Source organism: Dendropsophus ebraccatus, chromosome 10 (assembly GCF_027789765.1).
Source record: "Dendropsophus ebraccatus isolate aDenEbr1 chromosome 10, aDenEbr1.pat, whole genome shotgun sequence".
Taxonomy (NCBI): Eukaryota; Metazoa; Chordata; class Amphibia; order Anura; family Hylidae; genus Dendropsophus; species Dendropsophus ebraccatus.
In genome coordinates this window covers 49,910,071-49,928,229 of record NC_091463.1, presented here as the reverse complement: position 1 = coordinate 49,928,229, position 18,159 = coordinate 49,910,071, and the positions used below count along the sequence as shown (strand labels likewise).

General features: G+C 40.5%; 1 protein-coding gene across 6 annotated transcripts in view; it reads right to left on the bottom strand.

Annotated features, from left to right (window-relative positions):
• Positions 1-10,217: 10,217 nt before the first annotated feature.
• Positions 10,218-18,159, bottom strand: part of ZC3H12B (zinc finger CCCH-type containing 12B) — a 55,240-nt gene continuing 47,298 nt past the window's right edge. For all 6 annotated transcript variants that reach the window (XM_069986644.1, XM_069986641.1, XM_069986638.1 and 3 more), the window contains 3 exons: positions 17,805-18,039; positions 17,177-17,283; positions 10,218-15,246 (listed from right to left, as the gene is read on the bottom strand). In XM_069986644.1, the coding sequence (XP_069842745.1) occupies positions 13,811-15,246; positions 17,177-17,283; positions 17,805-18,039 (1,778 nt within the window). In that variant the 3' untranslated portion in view covers positions 10,218-13,810. The remainder of the gene's footprint in view (positions 15,247-17,176; positions 17,284-17,804; positions 18,040-18,159) is intronic.

The window sequence follows — 18,159 nt, the reverse complement described above, 5'->3', positions numbered from 1 at the left end:
CACAGACTCTTTGGAAAATGAAAGGTGGAATCTGATTGGTTGCTAGGGACAACTGAGCCAGTTTCCCTTTACACCATGTTTAATAAATCTCCTCCAATGTGTCCATTAATTAAATGATTGTCTTCTCTGTGAGCGTGCAGATGACCATGACTTCCTGTGTTTAGTCTCCTTTTTTCAACCAGCCTAAAAAGCTGCCTTTAGAAGACTGGACCTGGATTTCATGTAAGTATAGCTTTATTGTAAAGCAAGATTAAAAAAAAAAAAAAAAAGTAAAATGCAAACATGCTTTATATTATATCCCTTGTTAATTTATATTTTGAAAGTTATTACCACAGTGACACTTTAAACATATTTTATATATGCAAATGAGAAGCAAGTGCCCACAGGGATTGCCTAGATTTAAAGAAAAAAGGAAATCATACACAGAGAGTACACTAACAAACTGTTTGAAATGGCATGGAAAATAGTGAGTAAGAAAAATAGAAGTGACAAATTAAATAGGAGATGTAATAATAAGAACAACTGCTGGCTCTTTTCTGCCACAGAGTGGTGTCTTCTAATGTACTTGAGGTGCTGTCGCTGTTAAACGGACTGATGGGATGTGAGAAACCATGTGAGACTGGGGCTTAACAACTGCTCTGGCCTGTTCAAGCAAGTGAGTCTACTAAGGCTCAGAGTCAAAGATTGACTTTAACCCCCTAAGGACCGGGCCTAAAATGGCCTTAAGGACCGAGGCAAATTTTATGAATATGACCTGTGTCACTTTATTCATTAATAACTTGGGAGTGCTTTTACCTATCTGGCTGATTCTGAGATTATTTTCTCGTGACATATGGTACTTCACATTTCTGGTAAATTAGAGTCGATACTTATAACGAATCTTTATGAAAAAAAACAAAATAACATGAAAAATTGTGAACAATTGCATTTTTCCAACTTTGAAACTTTTCTTATACAGAAAATAGTTATGCCACATAAATTATATATTAAATAGCATTAGCAACATGTCTACTTTATGTTGGCAGCATTTATTAAACTATCTTTTATTTTTGTAGACAATAGAAAGCTTAAAACATTAGCAGCAAATTTCCAAATTTTCAGTAAAATTTCAGATTTTTTTAGGGACCTGTTCAGGTTTAAAGTGTATTTGAGAGGATTGTATGTTAGAAAGTCCCACAAAGCACCCCATTTCAGAAACTGCACCCCCGACACTCTGCAAAAGCACATCCAGAGAGTTTTTTAACCCTTTGGAGCAGTCACAGAAATAAAAGCTAGATGTGTAAGAAATTAGAAAATTTTTATTTTCTGTGCAGAGATTTTATTGTAATTTAATATCTTTCATAATTGTAAACCTATTACCAGAGAAATGCACCCCAATATTGATTGCCCCGTTTCTGCAGTTTATAGAAATACCCCATATGTGGCCCTATTGCATTGTTTGACACAACCACAAGCCTCAGATATAAAGGAGCGCCTAGTGAATTTCAATGGCTCCGTTATATTTGGTCATTTCTGACTGTACTACTTCAGGTTGGCAGAGGCTCTGGGGTGCCAAAACCTAAAAAACACCCCTAAAGGGACACCATTTAGAAAACTACACTCCTTAAGAAATGTAACAAGGGGTGCTGTGAGCATTTGTACCCCACAGGTGCGTCACAGATTTTCAGAATAATATGGCGTGAAAAAAGAAAAAATTATTTTTTACACGTTGTTCTAGCCTTCAATTTTTCATTTTCACAAAGGGATAAAAGAAAAAAAAAAAACACCAAACATGTAGCGCACTTTTTTCCTGACTACGGAAATACTCCATATGTGGACATAAAGTACCAAGCGGGCGCAGGACGAGCCTCCAAAGGGAAGGAGAGCCAATTGGTTTTTGGAAGCTGGATTTGACTGGAATAGATTTCAAGGGCCATGTAGCATTTACAGAGCCCTCGTGCTGCCAAAACAATGGAAAACCCCCACAAGTGACCCCATTCTGGAAACTACACCCCTCAAGGAATCTAACAAGGGGTGTAGTGAGCATATGGACCCCACTGGTGACGGGCACAAATGTGGAACAATGTGACGTGAAAGGGAAAATATTTTGGATTGTGCCGCAAGCTACAGTAGCTCGGGCAGTGAGGGACCGGAAGAGGGGGTGCTGGTATAAAAGTTATCCCCATACAGGTGGTGACCTTTATCCAGCAGTGGGAAGATCAGTTCCCAAACGACCTTCTCACTAACTCAGAGGATGGGGTGGGGGGGGTGGGGCATCTGGGGGCTGGATTCGGGTGTCCCTTCCTTCATACACTCTAAGGGTACGTGCACATTGCGGAATGGTGAAGGATAACCCTTTGTGCATTCCGCAGCTGGCACCTGCCGGCAGACTGATGCAGGCGCATCTCCGCCCATGTCATAGACTCCATCCTACGCACGGGCGGATTCCTCCCTCCGTCCAAAGAATGAACATGTTCATTCTTTGGATGGACAACGGAATCCGCCCATGCATAGAATGGAATCTATGACGTGTGGAGATGTGCGCACCTGCATCAGTCCGCCGGCAGGTGCCAGCTGCGGAATACACAAAGGGTTATCCTTCGCTAATCCGCAGTGTGCATGTACCCTAAATCTGTAAGTGTACCCTGAGGTACTCTCACAGAGTTTGTAGAATTTCACTCCATACAATGATCTCTTATTGGGAAGGAACTGGCGGAAAAGACGTGTCTGGGGGGCAGCGTACGATATGCTACCCCCCAGACACGTCACTGAATGATGAGGATGAGGATGAATGGAGGAAAAAAGGATCCCCCCATTCATCCTCACTGGCTGTTTCGGTGTAGGAGGCAAAAATAGCATATGCGTCCGACGCCGAAAACACCCTTGGGGCCATTTTTATATGGGGATTGGTATATGGGGTATGTAAATGTGTAATGGTGTAGTGTAAAACTTTATTTTGTGTAGTGTTTTTAGCAAGTTTTTTTTAAACTTAAAATACTACGCCAAAAAAGGTGTTGCTGATAAATGCTGCACTTATGTGTGGTACTTATCAGCAGACCGTGGCTGTAGGTTATAGAAAAAAAAAAAACACCCTACCCAAAAAGAAGTTGCTGATCAGCACTCAGCGGCGATAGGGTGCGGAAAATAAAAAAAAATAAAAAAATAAAAATGGGAAAAAAAAAAACACTTTCTACCACCCTATAGCTACTGATAAGTGTATTATATACATTTATCAGCCGCTAGGGGGCCGTAGGACATAAATTCCGGAAATAGCCAAAGTTTGACGACAAGGGAGCCGAAGGGGACCGACTGCAAAAGCTGAAGACACCGATGAAGAAGAGGACATGATCGGGACCCGGAAGACGCGATCGGGATGCTGGATCAGGTGAGTATGGGTCAATACCTGCTGTGGACACCTCAGCTACCTAGGCTGAGGTGTCCACAGCAGGTATTTAACCCTCTCTTGGGTGTTAACCACCTCCCGTGCCGACAAGCTATGATGGCCTGCTATACATTATAGCAGGCCATCTTCCCCAATCGCTGTGTGTGTACACACAGCAGTCGGGGAAACCGCGGGCGTAAATGTATGTCTGTTTGCGGACTTCGGGGGCATACATTTACGACCCCGGTCATTAAGGGGTTAAGGGAAAGCTACCTCTAAACAGTGGCTCCAGAGAGCTGTTGCTAATTTTTTTTTTTTTTTTTTATGTAAAGCCCAAAGTGTTCTTTCCTGACCACAACCAGATTACTGCTCTAATAATATGGCCCTGTGTCCATTGGCAATGAGAATCTAGGTCACATTTCTTGCTTTATTGAATGCATCTCATTTTGGTGAAGAAATTCTCACATTAGCAACAAACATTTATACAATTAATAAAGACGCTCACAGGCCAATTTTAGTTTTCTTTTTTATTAACGTCCATGTTTGTCATTACGACTTACATTATATTTGGGTTCACAAAACCAAACCCAAAGAGGTTTTAAAAAAAATGTAACTTACAATTACGTTGTAACATTTCATCCTAAGGAAAACAAATAAGAGTTATGACCATAGAACAGAAATGTCATAACTATGCAGATCAACACATCAATGACATGGAATATATAAGAGCAGCATGATATATAGAGTACGTGAAGAAAACCACACTCTGGTGCTGTACTGTCCAGAACAATGACATACTGGTATATAGAAGGGAGGAGAATAGATGAGAGGTTCATGAGATGTTACTTATCCTCTTATAAGGAACCATCACCTGCATGTACCTACTAGTGAAGGCTGCCATTTTGTGGGCTGAGCTTAGATTCCTAAAATTGCATTAGTAAGAGACATTTCAAGGCCAGATATGCATCCATTTCTGGTTTTCTGAGAACTAGCTGAGCCCACCAATAGCTCCCTCCACTGAACTTTATAAATACAATTGGATGATGCAGTTAAATCACTGTGGACATGTCCAGCTCCTTGCATTGTGCTGCCTGTAAACCAGCTACTCTCCAATGATCTTGAAAGCCATACAAGCTTCTCGGTGGCTAATGTAGTTCTTTGAAGCTCCCTGGACCTTACAGGCAAATACCATTACCAAAGTTGCTTGCCTGAACATAATCTTAGCGAAGAACATACAACGTCTCAGTCCTTCCTTATCAAATCAATTGGCTAAAATTAGTGCAAGCATAGTGGTTGCGGTGAGTACATGAGAGTGTTACATGCTATCTTCTACTACAAGCTGGGTTATGAATGAAATTTCCTACCTGTCACATTCATTGCGATAAAGGATTTTTGGTTTTACAGCGGTTGTGCACTGCACTACTTGGGAGGTTCTCCATACTACTGGCTTCATGAAGCTCAATCTTAAAGGGATCACTTTGTGTTATTAAGGGAAGAAACAAGGATAGAAACTATGACCAAAACGCATTGCTAAGGTTGTGGATGGTTTGTAGGCATCTTTCTCTTATTCCCTATTTCGCTTCAAACTAGTCTTAAGAGCAGGTTAATTTTAGGTGTGCAGTTTACTATACATCAAAGCCCAGTGTGCACCAACCTCTGAGCTTCTAGACTGTGTAGCCCTGCCAGTTCCCAGCCTGTGGTATACTAGACAACCCCTTCCCCATCTCCTCTATGTGCAACACAGCTGCTACCCTAACTCCTGTACCAGGTCACCCCCTCCCCAACTCAGCATCTAACTCCCCTTCAGCAGGGGTGTACTCAGTCATAGATGCAGATAGGTATGCTTATTATTTTCTGTTTAATATTTTTGGCTGAAATGTTACTAAGGTAATCAATTGCATTCAGTGCATTGTCTTACATAAAATAATACTAGTCACAAAGTCTCCTGGGAGACTTTTTTGCACAATTATTAAAATTTTGTGCTGCCTTGACTTGCAAGTTTATGTGATTTTACAAAGTTGTACATATAGAAAAAAGTAGATGTTTTGGCGTGTAAGGTACTGGGCAAACGTTTTAGGCACATCTAGAGAAAATGCTGCAAAGTAAAAAAAAAAAAAAAAAATACTATTAAAAGGGGAACTCCAGATAAGGAAAAACTTGTTTTCTATTAAAAGTACATTAAAAGTTATATAGATGTGTCTTTACAATGTATTACTGTATCTGTACAGTTCTGCCACACTGGTAGCTGATAGACATCCAGGAAGTGAAAAAAATGGCCCCTGTGCAAAGCCACATTGTCTCCTGCTCCCACTGCTATCCCCCCTAGGAGACAAATCTCCCATGCCTCTGTCTCACATTGTGTGTGTCTGCTGATGATGCAGACAGGGGGCAGGGCGTGATGTCACAGGAGGCTTGGCTGGATAACCCAATCCCCTGAGTGATTCACCATCTCTGACCGCCAGAAGCAGCTGCTGCCCTAATTTTACTGATTGTAATAGGTGGGGGCTGTGATGATCACATGAGGGAAAGCATTGCATTCTGGGAAATGCCAAACCAGGAAGAACAGAAACACAAAACAGAGCAAAACCACCCCAAACAAATGGATTTTTGGTAGTTTCAAAACTGGGATAGACAGGTAAGTAATACGTTATGCTTCTGCAGAAGTTTCAATTTTTTTTTTTTAAATCTCTACCTGGAGTTCCCCTTTAAGGAGTCCTGTAAGTGACGATACAGCTGCAACAGAGCCCTGATCTCATCATCATCCAGTGTGGGTTTACATAAAAAGACAGAAGGATATGAGCACTCTGCAGAAGTACATAGATGTTTGGAACAACCTCCCTGCAGAGTTCCATCATACACTGTAAGTACCTATGAGAACTAATGTTGTTCTAAAGGCTAAAAAAGATTTTTTTGGCGTTTTTGACTTTGTGACTGCCTTTCTTTGGTATTTTAAAGACAGACAGAAGGATTTCATTAAACTCTATGGGAGAGAAATGACACAGTTTGCATAAAAAACAATCTCTCGGCATGCTGCGCTTTGGAAAAACTACCACAGAGCCAGAGAGGAGAAAAAAACGCTACAGACAAAAAAAAAAAAAATGGCAAGTAGAGATGAGCGAACCTGGAGCATGCTCGAGTCGATCTGAACCCAAACTTTCGGCATTTGATTAGCGGTGGCTGCTGAAGTTGGATAAAGCCCTAAGGCTATGTGGAAAACATGGATATAGTCATTGGCTGTATCCATGTTTTCCAGACCACCTTAGAGCTTTATCCAAGTTTAGCAGCCCCAGCTAATCAAATACCGAACGTTCGGGTTTGGATCGACCCGAACCCGGTTCGCTCATCTCTAATGGCAAGTATGGCATTTCATAAAATTGCATTGACTTGCAGCTAATATACGACCAAAAAGTGTTAAATTCTTCTATTTTATCACTTTTTCTTACTTTGCAGCATTTTTTGTCCACATCTACCTAAGACTTTTGTACAGTATTGTAAAGTACATGTCATGGAAGGCTATCACACAGGACAAGCTTTATCAATATCAATGAAGGTCTGCCTATGTAGCCACTGTGTCCTGCTCATTGACTACCACAATTGGTGACACAGGTGACCCACAGGGCACAGATGTATATATTTAGTACTAAGGTTTAGCAAAACAGTAGTACAGTAGGAATACACTTAATTTTAGTCCCAATATAGCGGAAACTCCTCCTTACCACTATACTCTGTGGTGGATATACTTTTGTAAACTGAGAAAATCACACATCTAAAAAAAACAAAAAAAAAAAAAAAAACATGCCCACCTTTAAACACCTTTTCATAGATAGAATCTATTGTAGTTGTCATAAATCACAGTCTTTATTACAAACCAGAGCTGCATTCACAATATTCAAGGTTTCCATGTAATCCATACCGGCATGATGGTCTACATGTTCTAGTGATGTAGTGCAGTTAAGAAAAGTGATCCCACCGCAGCATAAGAGCTAAGCTGTTAGGGAATGTGCACAATACCCCGGCGGATTCCTCAGATGATATAAATATAAACTACAATGGTTTTCAAAAGATGAGCATATTCTATAGTGTGTAACATTTTTCACGGTAGCTGTCCTGTTTAAGAGTGCCATTTTGGTCAAAAAATACCGCACAATCATACTGTTGCCATGTAAGTTAACTATAAGGCTGTGCGTTTCCACATATGCGTTTAGAATGTGTTCGAACACTGTTTAAACCACGTCCCCATTTATCCCCCAATAACGCGGCAATGTTGCATATGTGGACCCAGTTGTTTAGGGTACCACATATCTAGGAGACGTGGACTATTGCCCACATTATTTTCATTTGCAATATGACTCAAACAAAACTGTAACACAGAAATCACTTTACTAATGCAGATACATCAAACAAATCTGAAGCTACATATTAATATGGCTACTGAACAGTTGCTAGCAAAGGCCAGTGGTTCTGAGCAGCACTGTACAGGTGATTCATATTATACATAGATAGTTCAACGTGTGTCATTTGCCCCCAGGTTATCGGGCACATTAAGAAGAGAAACCATATGAAAATTATCAAACACAAATAACGTACGGCATTAAATACGGAGGGGAAAAAACAATCCTATTTGCAGAACATGGTAACGATACACATTGCAACAAATCTTCCATTTGAGATGTACAGGTAGGTGGACATGCTCTGAAAGCAGCTGATTTAGCCAACTTAAAAAGCTGTTTAAGTACATAGTAAACAGACATTTCTTGGGAAAAAAGGGGCAGTGATAAAAACAGTATAAATCACACTTTTCCATAGGAACAAATATTTGGCTGCACTAAAAGCCCTGGTAGCAGTTTAGTTACCAGATTGATGTGAATAGTCAGAGCAGTGTATGGGCTTTTTTCCACTATCCAAGCTATACTACACAGTAAAACCTGCAATAATTATCAGCCCTAAATGGTGGAAACAGGATATAAATGGAAAAGCTAAGGCAACAGATTACAATGGGGATTACACTCCATCGCAGCGCAGTCACTCATCACAAGACGGATAAGGCATTACTTTATATTCTGTATTGTGGTTGAAGTGTGTGTGTGTGGGGGGTCAAACTAATAAATGTCATGCTGTCAGAATATTAAGATAAGCAAACCATCCAAACTCACCCCATATATAACCAAAGAGTAAGTATTGATAGACTTATGTCTCATATAGTGATTCTATTTACTGTGGTGGGATCTTCACCCTAATATCAAGCCTCTATACAGCAGCATGTTGTGTGGCTCCCAAGATCACCCTTTATTTTAACATGGGGTTTTATCTAAAAAGGGTTTTAACTATGTATATGGCTTCAACTTTGCTCAACATTACCCAAATCTAATTCTCAAAAGGCGATGCTTTAGAAACCATATAGAAGGACCGCCCATAGCAACTGCTAACAATGTGCAACCTGTTCCTAGAGGACAAGAGTCTGTTAGCGTAACAGGAGAACATAACCAGATGGAGGTGGTGAGGTCTACATTGTATTCTGGGATTCCTTTTGGAAACATCCAAAAACTGTCGTTCTTAATCAGAAAAAGGGGGGGGGGAACCTTTTTTCCTTCCACAAATTTGAAAACTTGTCAGTTTGTGTTGCAAACACACAAAAAAAACAAAAAAATGCAACAGCATGAATGGTGTTCTAGGAGAGCTGACCAAATTTGTCTTTTTTTTTGGTCAGTTTGTGTGTAGCTTAATATTGCATCTGTCATTTTTTAATGCACGAATAAATCATAATTTTTTAAAATGTTTTTTCACATCCTGGTTATGGCTCAAAAACCAACTAGTTTGCGTATTACCAAAAAAATAATAGTTGTCAGAAATGCAAACACAAACAGCTTCAAAATGGCAGAAACTCTTGAGGCTCTTAATACAGTGTATGCACATCGCCCATAGAAAAAGTGGTCTATGCCAGCCATTTTATACCTGCTAACAAGAACTGTTGCTGCTGATGAAGCAACCAGTGAAGAAATTCATACATCTATGGGCCTGATCCTTCATTTAACTCCTTCATTGCTTACCCAGTTTACTTTTGTTTTTAAAATGAAAAGAAAGACTACAAAATGTCTCCCATTCACAGCAGAAATATTCCTGCCTCTAACTGGCCCAGTGCAGACCTAACAGAACAGCAGTAACTTACTGTACTTAACAAAAAAAAATACTTCATCTCATGCAACACATGAAAAATAGAAAATTACAAGCGCAGTACATTTCACAATACAAACATTTGCAAATACTGCCACAGAAGCATTTTTCTTTTTTTTTTTGCAGTGCACATTTTACAAAAAAATACTACAAAACACCAAGTGCCCATACTAAAATTCCTACTTAGGAACATAAAATCAATTTAAAGTGTATCTGCAGTCTATCCGCAGTGGAGACGGCCATTTTGTTAAATGGGAATGCAGCCTATGTATTCATTGTAACATTGTTGAGACATTTAGAGACGAGTCAACCTGAAAGATCAGCATTTGAATCCTGTTGCCTCGAGAAGGTGGATGCAGCCCAGGGACTGCTGGAGAACAAGGTAGAGCCATAGGCTGTATCCATGTGTTCCAGACAGTCCTTAGGCTGCATCTACTTTCTCAGGCAGTGCAATTCAAATGCAAATTGTTCGGGTTCTTGCGAACCAAAACTTTCAGCAAGTTTGACTTATTTCTATTTAGCAACTCTATGTATGGTTGCTGGAACTAATAAGGTGCACAGGCATGAATCCACCTACAAATTGGCCACTTCCACTGGTGTGGGCACGCAGGACACTTTATGAATATAAGACAAGTTATGTAATGTTTGCACAGGGTACCTGTGCATTATCTGTACAGAAATATTTATAGATATACTTATAATAAAGTGAATTTGAAAAGGTCTTGTTTCTTTATAAACTACATTACCCAGTCATAAAGGAGTTATTTAACCTCCTCACTGCTGCCCGCTCCTGTAACTCCTTGTACTTCACATAAAGGGCTGCAGGCACAATGGCAGTGAAGTGGCTTCCACACCATGGACTACAACAACGTGACACATAGTGTCACAGACATAGCAGTGAAAATGCATTGCTGTAACTATCCTACACTTTTTGTTGGTATATAATTTTCTTAGGTCATATATATATATATACACATTTCTATATTTACACACACATTTTCCTCATTTTTTAATACAATCAAGAAAAAAAGATACAATTTGTATCAACAAACAAAAGGTCAATTCTGGACAAGTGAGGCGGGTGTTTCGGCTGCCCTTAATCCAATCTGGCATCAGACTGGTCACTGGTTTGGGAACTGAATTCATTAGATAGAAATGGGGGATGCTATCCATAGTCGGCCATGGTAGGGGCCTCTCAGCTGACCAAGTAGCAATGGCTAGTAAAATATATAAACATTATTACCCATTGGGTAACGCTAACCTTCTACTATATCGATGATCTGTGATTCCAGCTGAGCTATAATACTCTATGTAGTCTCCTTGAGTCACAAATACTGTCAGATGATGAAAGCTGCTGCCCCCCTCCTGGTATGGCTGTCAAGTGGTACTTTTCAGAGCTAAAACAGAGTTGAAACACTCTGATCTGAAAATCTGAAAGTGCTATAGACCCCAATCTATAGCGAGGGAAAGGTGGTGCCCATTATTAATAAATCTGGGATCACTCATTTAAACCATAGGCAGTTTACCTAATGTATTATGCTGCACAATCCGCAGCAGTACAATATATAAGAATAAAATCATTTACAGCAAATGCTATCTGGTGCACATGTTGCCTGCATGGATTGTGCTGGGGATTTTAGAGGAAATTATCTGCAGTACCTAAGACATGATTCAAGCCTCTAAAGCCAAAATTGTATCTTTATATTGTGAAATCCTACAAAATAATGATAAGAAAAGGTAACTTTACAAAAAAAATGTTGAATGCAAATTGCTGGAATATTTCATGTTGCAATATATTTATAAAGCCTATAGCAGCTCTCTCCTGCCAGACTCTACTATTTTGTAATGCTCTGTGATCTTTTAAACTTTAAAGAGTTACTATCATTTGCCATCAAAAGTTCATCAAAAGTTATGGGTCTCGTTCCTGAGTCCCACTAAAACTTTAAGAAATAACCAGGGGGAGCACATGGCAGCGCGCATCTCTTCCCAGCCGTCAATCATATCTGACGTGTTTGCTCTATAGAATGTAAATAAGCAAACAAGACATATTTGATTGGCAGCCAAGGTGAGCGCTGCTACACACTTCCTGCAACTATATCACAGGATCTCAGCGGGTCTTAGGATCGAGACCCAATGCAATCAGTAACTTCTGATATGTAAATAGCAAATGACAGTAATGCTTTAACAAAATACAAAAGAGGAGTAGAATACAGCACTGCCATGAAGAACAACTAAGCCTTTCTCAAGCTGTGACACTGGATAGTATAATAAATGGGATTTCTTCACTGGCATCATGCCTTCCACTCTTTTACAATTAAGGAATATATGAATGTTCAGGTCTGGTGAGGCAAGCACCACTCTTGCTTATAGTGGATATCCCCAGTGCTGCTATTTTTGAGACTACTTAACAAAAACCGGACTTCAATGGTGTCATGCAATATGGGTGTTAAGTGCCCTTAACTATCTAGGCTCTTTAACAGTGGGATGAATAGAGCAGCCGAAGACCCGTTCCTCAGAAAGCCAGAGAAAACCCTGACGGCAGCCTGACGTTCCGTTTGTTTCACAGTAAGAAACATGTAGGCAGTTATCACCTTCTCATGAAGAAACAAAAGGGCCCTAAGCTTGGCCCTTCTACACTTTCATGAAAAAAACTGAAGCCAACTAAAGTCCACAGCACAAGGACTGGCTGTGAGTGGCTTCAACATCTTTAAAATATTATACAATGGGTGCCTTAAAAAAATTAAATAAGATAGTGCTAAGGGTCAGCAACCTGAGTGCAGCAAAAGACAACCAAGAAAATGCCTGGCCAGGTAATGCTATCTGCAGTGTTTTTTTTCCCTCTAACTACACAATAAGAAAAATCTAATCCATTACCTAGAGAGTGTAAAGCCTGGTTCACCAAAGTAATCCAGTACCTGCTGGAATGAAGTGGGAACAAGAGTTATACCTTTTGTATGCTAAGCAACAGAAAGGTCATATACTGATGACTGTCACTGAATGGCAATGCTGTCTCTCTCTCTGGTGACTCACACCTAACATAAGTGACATTTACAAATCTATTTCTGAAACGATAGTGCAGAAACCTCAGACATGAAAATTATATTTAGGAAAAGAAAAACATGCACATACTAGATCCTCATCCTAGGAAATGTTCTCGGCTGCACATTCCTTGCTATTCCTTCCACCGTTATATTTGCAAACCTCTAGATAAGCGTCTATGTCACCGCTCACAAACCATAGTCTGCTGTATCTATTAAAATAGACTAAAAAAACTGCAACCCCAAACTCTAATTCTCCACAGTGGTGGATACTGCCATGACGTAGAGCAAGATCAGCGGATGATTCCGGTAGGTTAGGATGTTACATTTAAAAACTTGTACATCCCATCTTACTATAGTTAGAATTTCTACATATAGAATTTCAGAATATTTAACAAAATAATCTGCATGTGGCCCCTCAAAATAGGTAGGCCGTAGTAAATGTTTCTGACACAAGAACAATTCATTTAGTGATTGCATTTAGAGGCATATGGCTATTACTGAGGTATGACAAACCACTGAATTGTCATGGCAAAAACCTAGGTGAGACATAAATAAAAACAAACATATACCTATTGTACATATAAAATCTGTAAAAGATGTAGTATATGGTCTCTGAAAGATACAAACAGATCCAAGTGGCCAGGAATACAGTGTCTTTGTGTAGTCAACCAAAGACATTCTATATTTTGTCTGTAAATCACTAGGTCAAGATAAAACTATACACAGATAGAGACATCTATCTCTACACACATTTATATTGAATTTAACTGCAAGTACACGATTAGGCATGCAATATAATTGCTAACAATATGAATAGGTGCTTCTATGAACAGCTGAAGAGACAACATAATGCAAGCAACTCATGTGCTTTGATGATCTGCTGGGAACTCCAGCGTCAGAGAGCTTAACCAACCCTTCCATCTTCTTTATTAAGAATAAGAAAGAGCGATCCTACCCCCCAAAGGAACTGAGGTTTAACCTGTCATGCAGGTTTAGCAGGGATAAATATACCTATACAATAAAATATGCACTCCTCAGGGAATGCTGTAAAGATCACAAAGTGTAGCTTAAAAAAAATAAATACAGTAAAAGTTTCTTGTGTCCATGTATAGATTACTTGGTGTCAGAAAACTAATAGCTAGGTCATCCAAGTAAGCAAAAATGTGTAGAACACCGCCAGGTTTTATTCAGGCAACTTGATCAATAGATACTATTGTCCAGACAATAAAGGTGGGAATTAACAGTGCTGATGATGACCTGACCTCAACCTGGAAACAATGACTGCCGCAAGCTGCTGTGCATCTGTCATATGTGGGTTCTTCTCCATGACGGAGAGCACCACCCCTTGTGGAAAGATGTTGCACAAATTCTTGTATGTTTGATACTGATGCTCAGGAATGATGTGTTGCTCTCTGGGTTCACTGCTCATAACTGGCCAGTGTGGTGACCTCCAGAGCTGTTCCATCTTCTCTGGCATACTCCTTACCATCACTGGTTCATAGCAGGGTTGCATCAAACTATTGCTCAGTGGGTAAGAATGGTAGCTGTACGAGTCTGTAGGGCATGGTAAAGGATCCCAACTGGCATGCTGTTCACGGCACAATGGTGGTCTCCTCTGCCGCATGGGGTTACTTTCATAAAGACGAGAGTCAGATATGCTATCCATTCTTGTCATTACTAAAGCTCTACCAGGCTGAGCATTGGCAGCGGGATGCATACTCTCTGGTACTGGGTAATCCCCCGGGCAACTTGATCTTGCACCTACCAGGGGATGCTGTATGTGAAGAGCCAAATGTGAAGATGATTGTTTACGAGGTGTTTGCATGGGTTCTTCCTGGCCATAGCTCTGCACTCGAGTAAGTGCTTCATGATAGCCATGAATAAATGGTTGTAACCTACTCTGTGGAGGTCTTTGAGGTTTCATTGTATCCTCATGTCCTTGTTCTGTGAGGCCCAAATAGAGATCATTGTAAGAAGAGTACGAATCGCTACTAGTGTGGCTCATGCAGCTGTCAGGACAAGGGCTGGAGTTCCTGGAGAAGCCTGCTCGGTCTTGTTCAGAGGTGTAGTAGTCTGAGCTGTGCATTCCACTTATGCTTAGGTTGGAAAAATCACTAAGCATAGAGTAATAACCGTGGTCCCCAAGGGACTCATACTTTGGATAATCCTCAGTATAACTCACAGAATTGCCATGGCTGTTGGTCACCAAAATTGGTGGGTAGTGTACACTTGCCATGTGTTCCAAAGATGATTTCTGGTGGGAAAACTGTGATGATCCTGGTACAGGACTACTTGCTGAGCGAGTGTTCAAAGCACTTACAGCATGGCTCTTGGGAGGTGGTAGGGTTGGAACACTCAAGGCAGACACAAGTGATGGCACAGAGTTGGCCTCTGACTTGCGGGCTGCTGAAAGTCTCTGCTCTGGCTCTACCGCTGCAGAACGAATACTTGGGTCAGATTGTCTTTTTGGGGCTATACGTTTAGTTTCAATGGACCCATCTGCCTTGGAATTAGATGGACCAGTTCCACATTTAACCAGTGCGCCTTCACTCATTGTTTTTACAGCTGAGAGCTTAGCACTTATACGAAGCTCATCCGCCACTGACCTCAGAGGCTGGTTTGCTCGCTCAGGGTGGTAGTACTTGCATTTGTGTCCATAGGTGCATTTTTTTCCTGAAGGTGGAAAGAAAGAACAGATTGGAAAAATTATGAAACATAAGACTGAAACCCAGATTTATCAATCTGTGTAAATATAAAAAATACAATAAAATGGTGTCTCCATAGAAACCAATCACAGATAAGATTTCATATCTTATTAAAGAGGTTGTCCAGCGAAAAACTTTTTCTTTCAAATCAACAGGTGTCAGAAAGTTATACAGATTTGTAATTTACTACTATTGAAAAATCTCAAGTCTTCCCATACTTATTAGCTACTGTATGTCCTGCAGGAAATGTTGTTTTATTTTCAGTCTGACACAGGGGATTTATAGAAAACCGAGACAAAGTTCCTGTCTCGACCAGAGATGTCAGCAGAGAGCACTGTGTCAGACTGAAAATAAAACAACACTTCCTGCAGGACATACAGTAGCTAATAAGTATGGGAAGACATGAGATTTTTTTGATTGCTATGGGCAAAGTACACCAGTTTTTTCATTATCCATTTTATAAATCTGGGCAAACCCCCCCCAGACTTCTCTGATAAGTCTGCAAGTCAAAAGCTACTAAATGACAAAACAAATCATATGGCTAAGTTGTCCCATCATGCCATATATAACATAAAAGTAATTAGACTTACCAACCTGACCACGCTTGAAAAAAAAAAAAAAAAACTAATCTGAATGTGAACATTAAAGAGGTATTCCCATCTCAGCTTGTTGTACCTTAACCACTGAGACCTATACTAATCCCGAGAATGGTGACACAATTATTCCTGGAATGGATGGAGCACCCATCTTGGCCTGCACTCCATTCATAATCTATGGGACTGGCGACGTTTTCGAGTTCAGAGCATATAACTAGGAACATTAAAACTTTAAATCTCTTATTTAGTAATAAACCCTTGGCCCTTTAAGAGAAACAGATGGTGGGGTCTTTAAAGCGACTCTGTACCCACAATCTGACCCCCCCCAAACCGCTTGTACCTTCGGTTAGCTGCTTTTAATCCAAGATCTGTCCTGCGGTCCGTTTGGCAGGTGATGCAGTTATTGTGCTAAAAAAAACAACTACTTTTAAAAACTGGCAGTCCCGTGCCCTACGGGAGTATCTGTGCCCTAACTTTGCACCACCCCTCCATCCCTCCTCCCCGCCCTCTTCATCATTAGAAATGCCACTGGAACATTTTCTCCATGAAGAACATTTGCACAGGAGTCTTAACAATCCAGCCCATGTGCTGTCCTCTCACAGCTGATGCCTGAAGCATTCCTAATGATGAGGAGGGCGAGGAGGAGGGACAGAGAGGTTGTGCCAGCCTAATGCATACACAATCTAGGCCACTCCCGTAGGGCACGGGGCTGCCAGTTTGGATGATGTTTTTCAGCACAATAACTGCATCACCTGCCTAACGGACCGCACCACAGATCTAGGATTAAAAGCAGCTGACGGTACAAGTGGTTGCGGGGGGTCATATTGTGGGTACAGAGTCGCTTTAAGCAATGCAATCTCACTATTGTGAATGCGCTGTAACGGTGCCCATATACCCTCCCAAACTGCTTAGCCAACAGCTCATCTCTCCAGTTCACCCCATACACATGAACCTTCTGCTCACTGAATGAGTACCGGTGCCAGACAGCTCTGGTGGTGGCTTATCTTCCAGGGGGAAAAAAACGGGTGAGCCATTAAAATCCAACACGTCCAACACTTTATCTGTAGCGGGAGGCCCTCGCACACACATTAGAAGGAAGGCTTGTCCTACTGACTCTCCACCACAGTGTATGAGGATCCTAAGGGGCCATTCACACGTCCGCAATATATAGTCTGTGCACTGACTGTATACTGCAGACCATACCTCGTAACGCTCACCATCATCATTCGTAATGATGCCGGGAGCTCTGAAACTATTTAAGTCTTTGTGCTACTGTACTGACACAGCATGGTTTCTGCTTACCATACGGGCAAGGTTGTTTCTTATGCTCTGGTACAACAGGCTTTTTACGCAGGAAATTTTCCAAGCTAGGGCCATGTCTTCCTAAAGGGTCATCAGGAGGCATAAACCTGGAAACAAATAGAATTTAGTCATTAAAGGTGCATAACTAAAGGACACTTGCCCAAGACTAACTGTGCACATATTATATGTTATTCCTACTTTGTAATGACTGAGTTGTTAGCACTTTCTGACCACATCATGAGAACAGGGTCCCTGTACTACATGTACATTTTGTTGTCAAAAAGAGAAATTAGGCTAGCTGAACATCTGCACTGGGTACACATCATGGCAAAAACCTGATGGACCCCAATATGGTCAATGGTGTCCCCCAGAGCTATTTATGTCAGTCATGCGCAGGTTCAGACAACGCTATTATTTTCATGTTTATTTGTTCCTGTAACTGAATGAAATGGAAATACAGGTGCAGATGTGAGCTTAGGCTTAGGCTTCCCTATTATCAATGCTTTACGTCTAACAAAAAAAAATACCTACCAATCATAAAAGTATAAAATGACTCTAACATTTATATTACTTTGCATGTATTATTAGCAAGATTTTTTTTGACAAGAAAAACAAAACAAACACTTACTTGTCATTGACAAATGAATACATAAGCAGCCTTTCCTCAATAAACTTCTTCCATTCAGGTTTCTCATTCTGGAGGTCTCTGTAGTTGTCATTGGACACAATGATGCCATCAGAATCAAAGGCCAGCTTAACTATAAACCGGTCATCATAGCAAACCACTCTGCGGCCCTGCACCCTGCGAGATGGAGTAAAGACCAAAATCTTCTCCTTTTCCAGTTTGCGGAGAATCTCTTGATCTAAGAAAATTACACAAAAAATATTATTTCAATGCAAAACATGCACATATACTGAAAAGTTTTCTAAAGGAAATATGGCGCCTCTGGAATTATGATTCTAAAAATTTCCTACCAAAGATT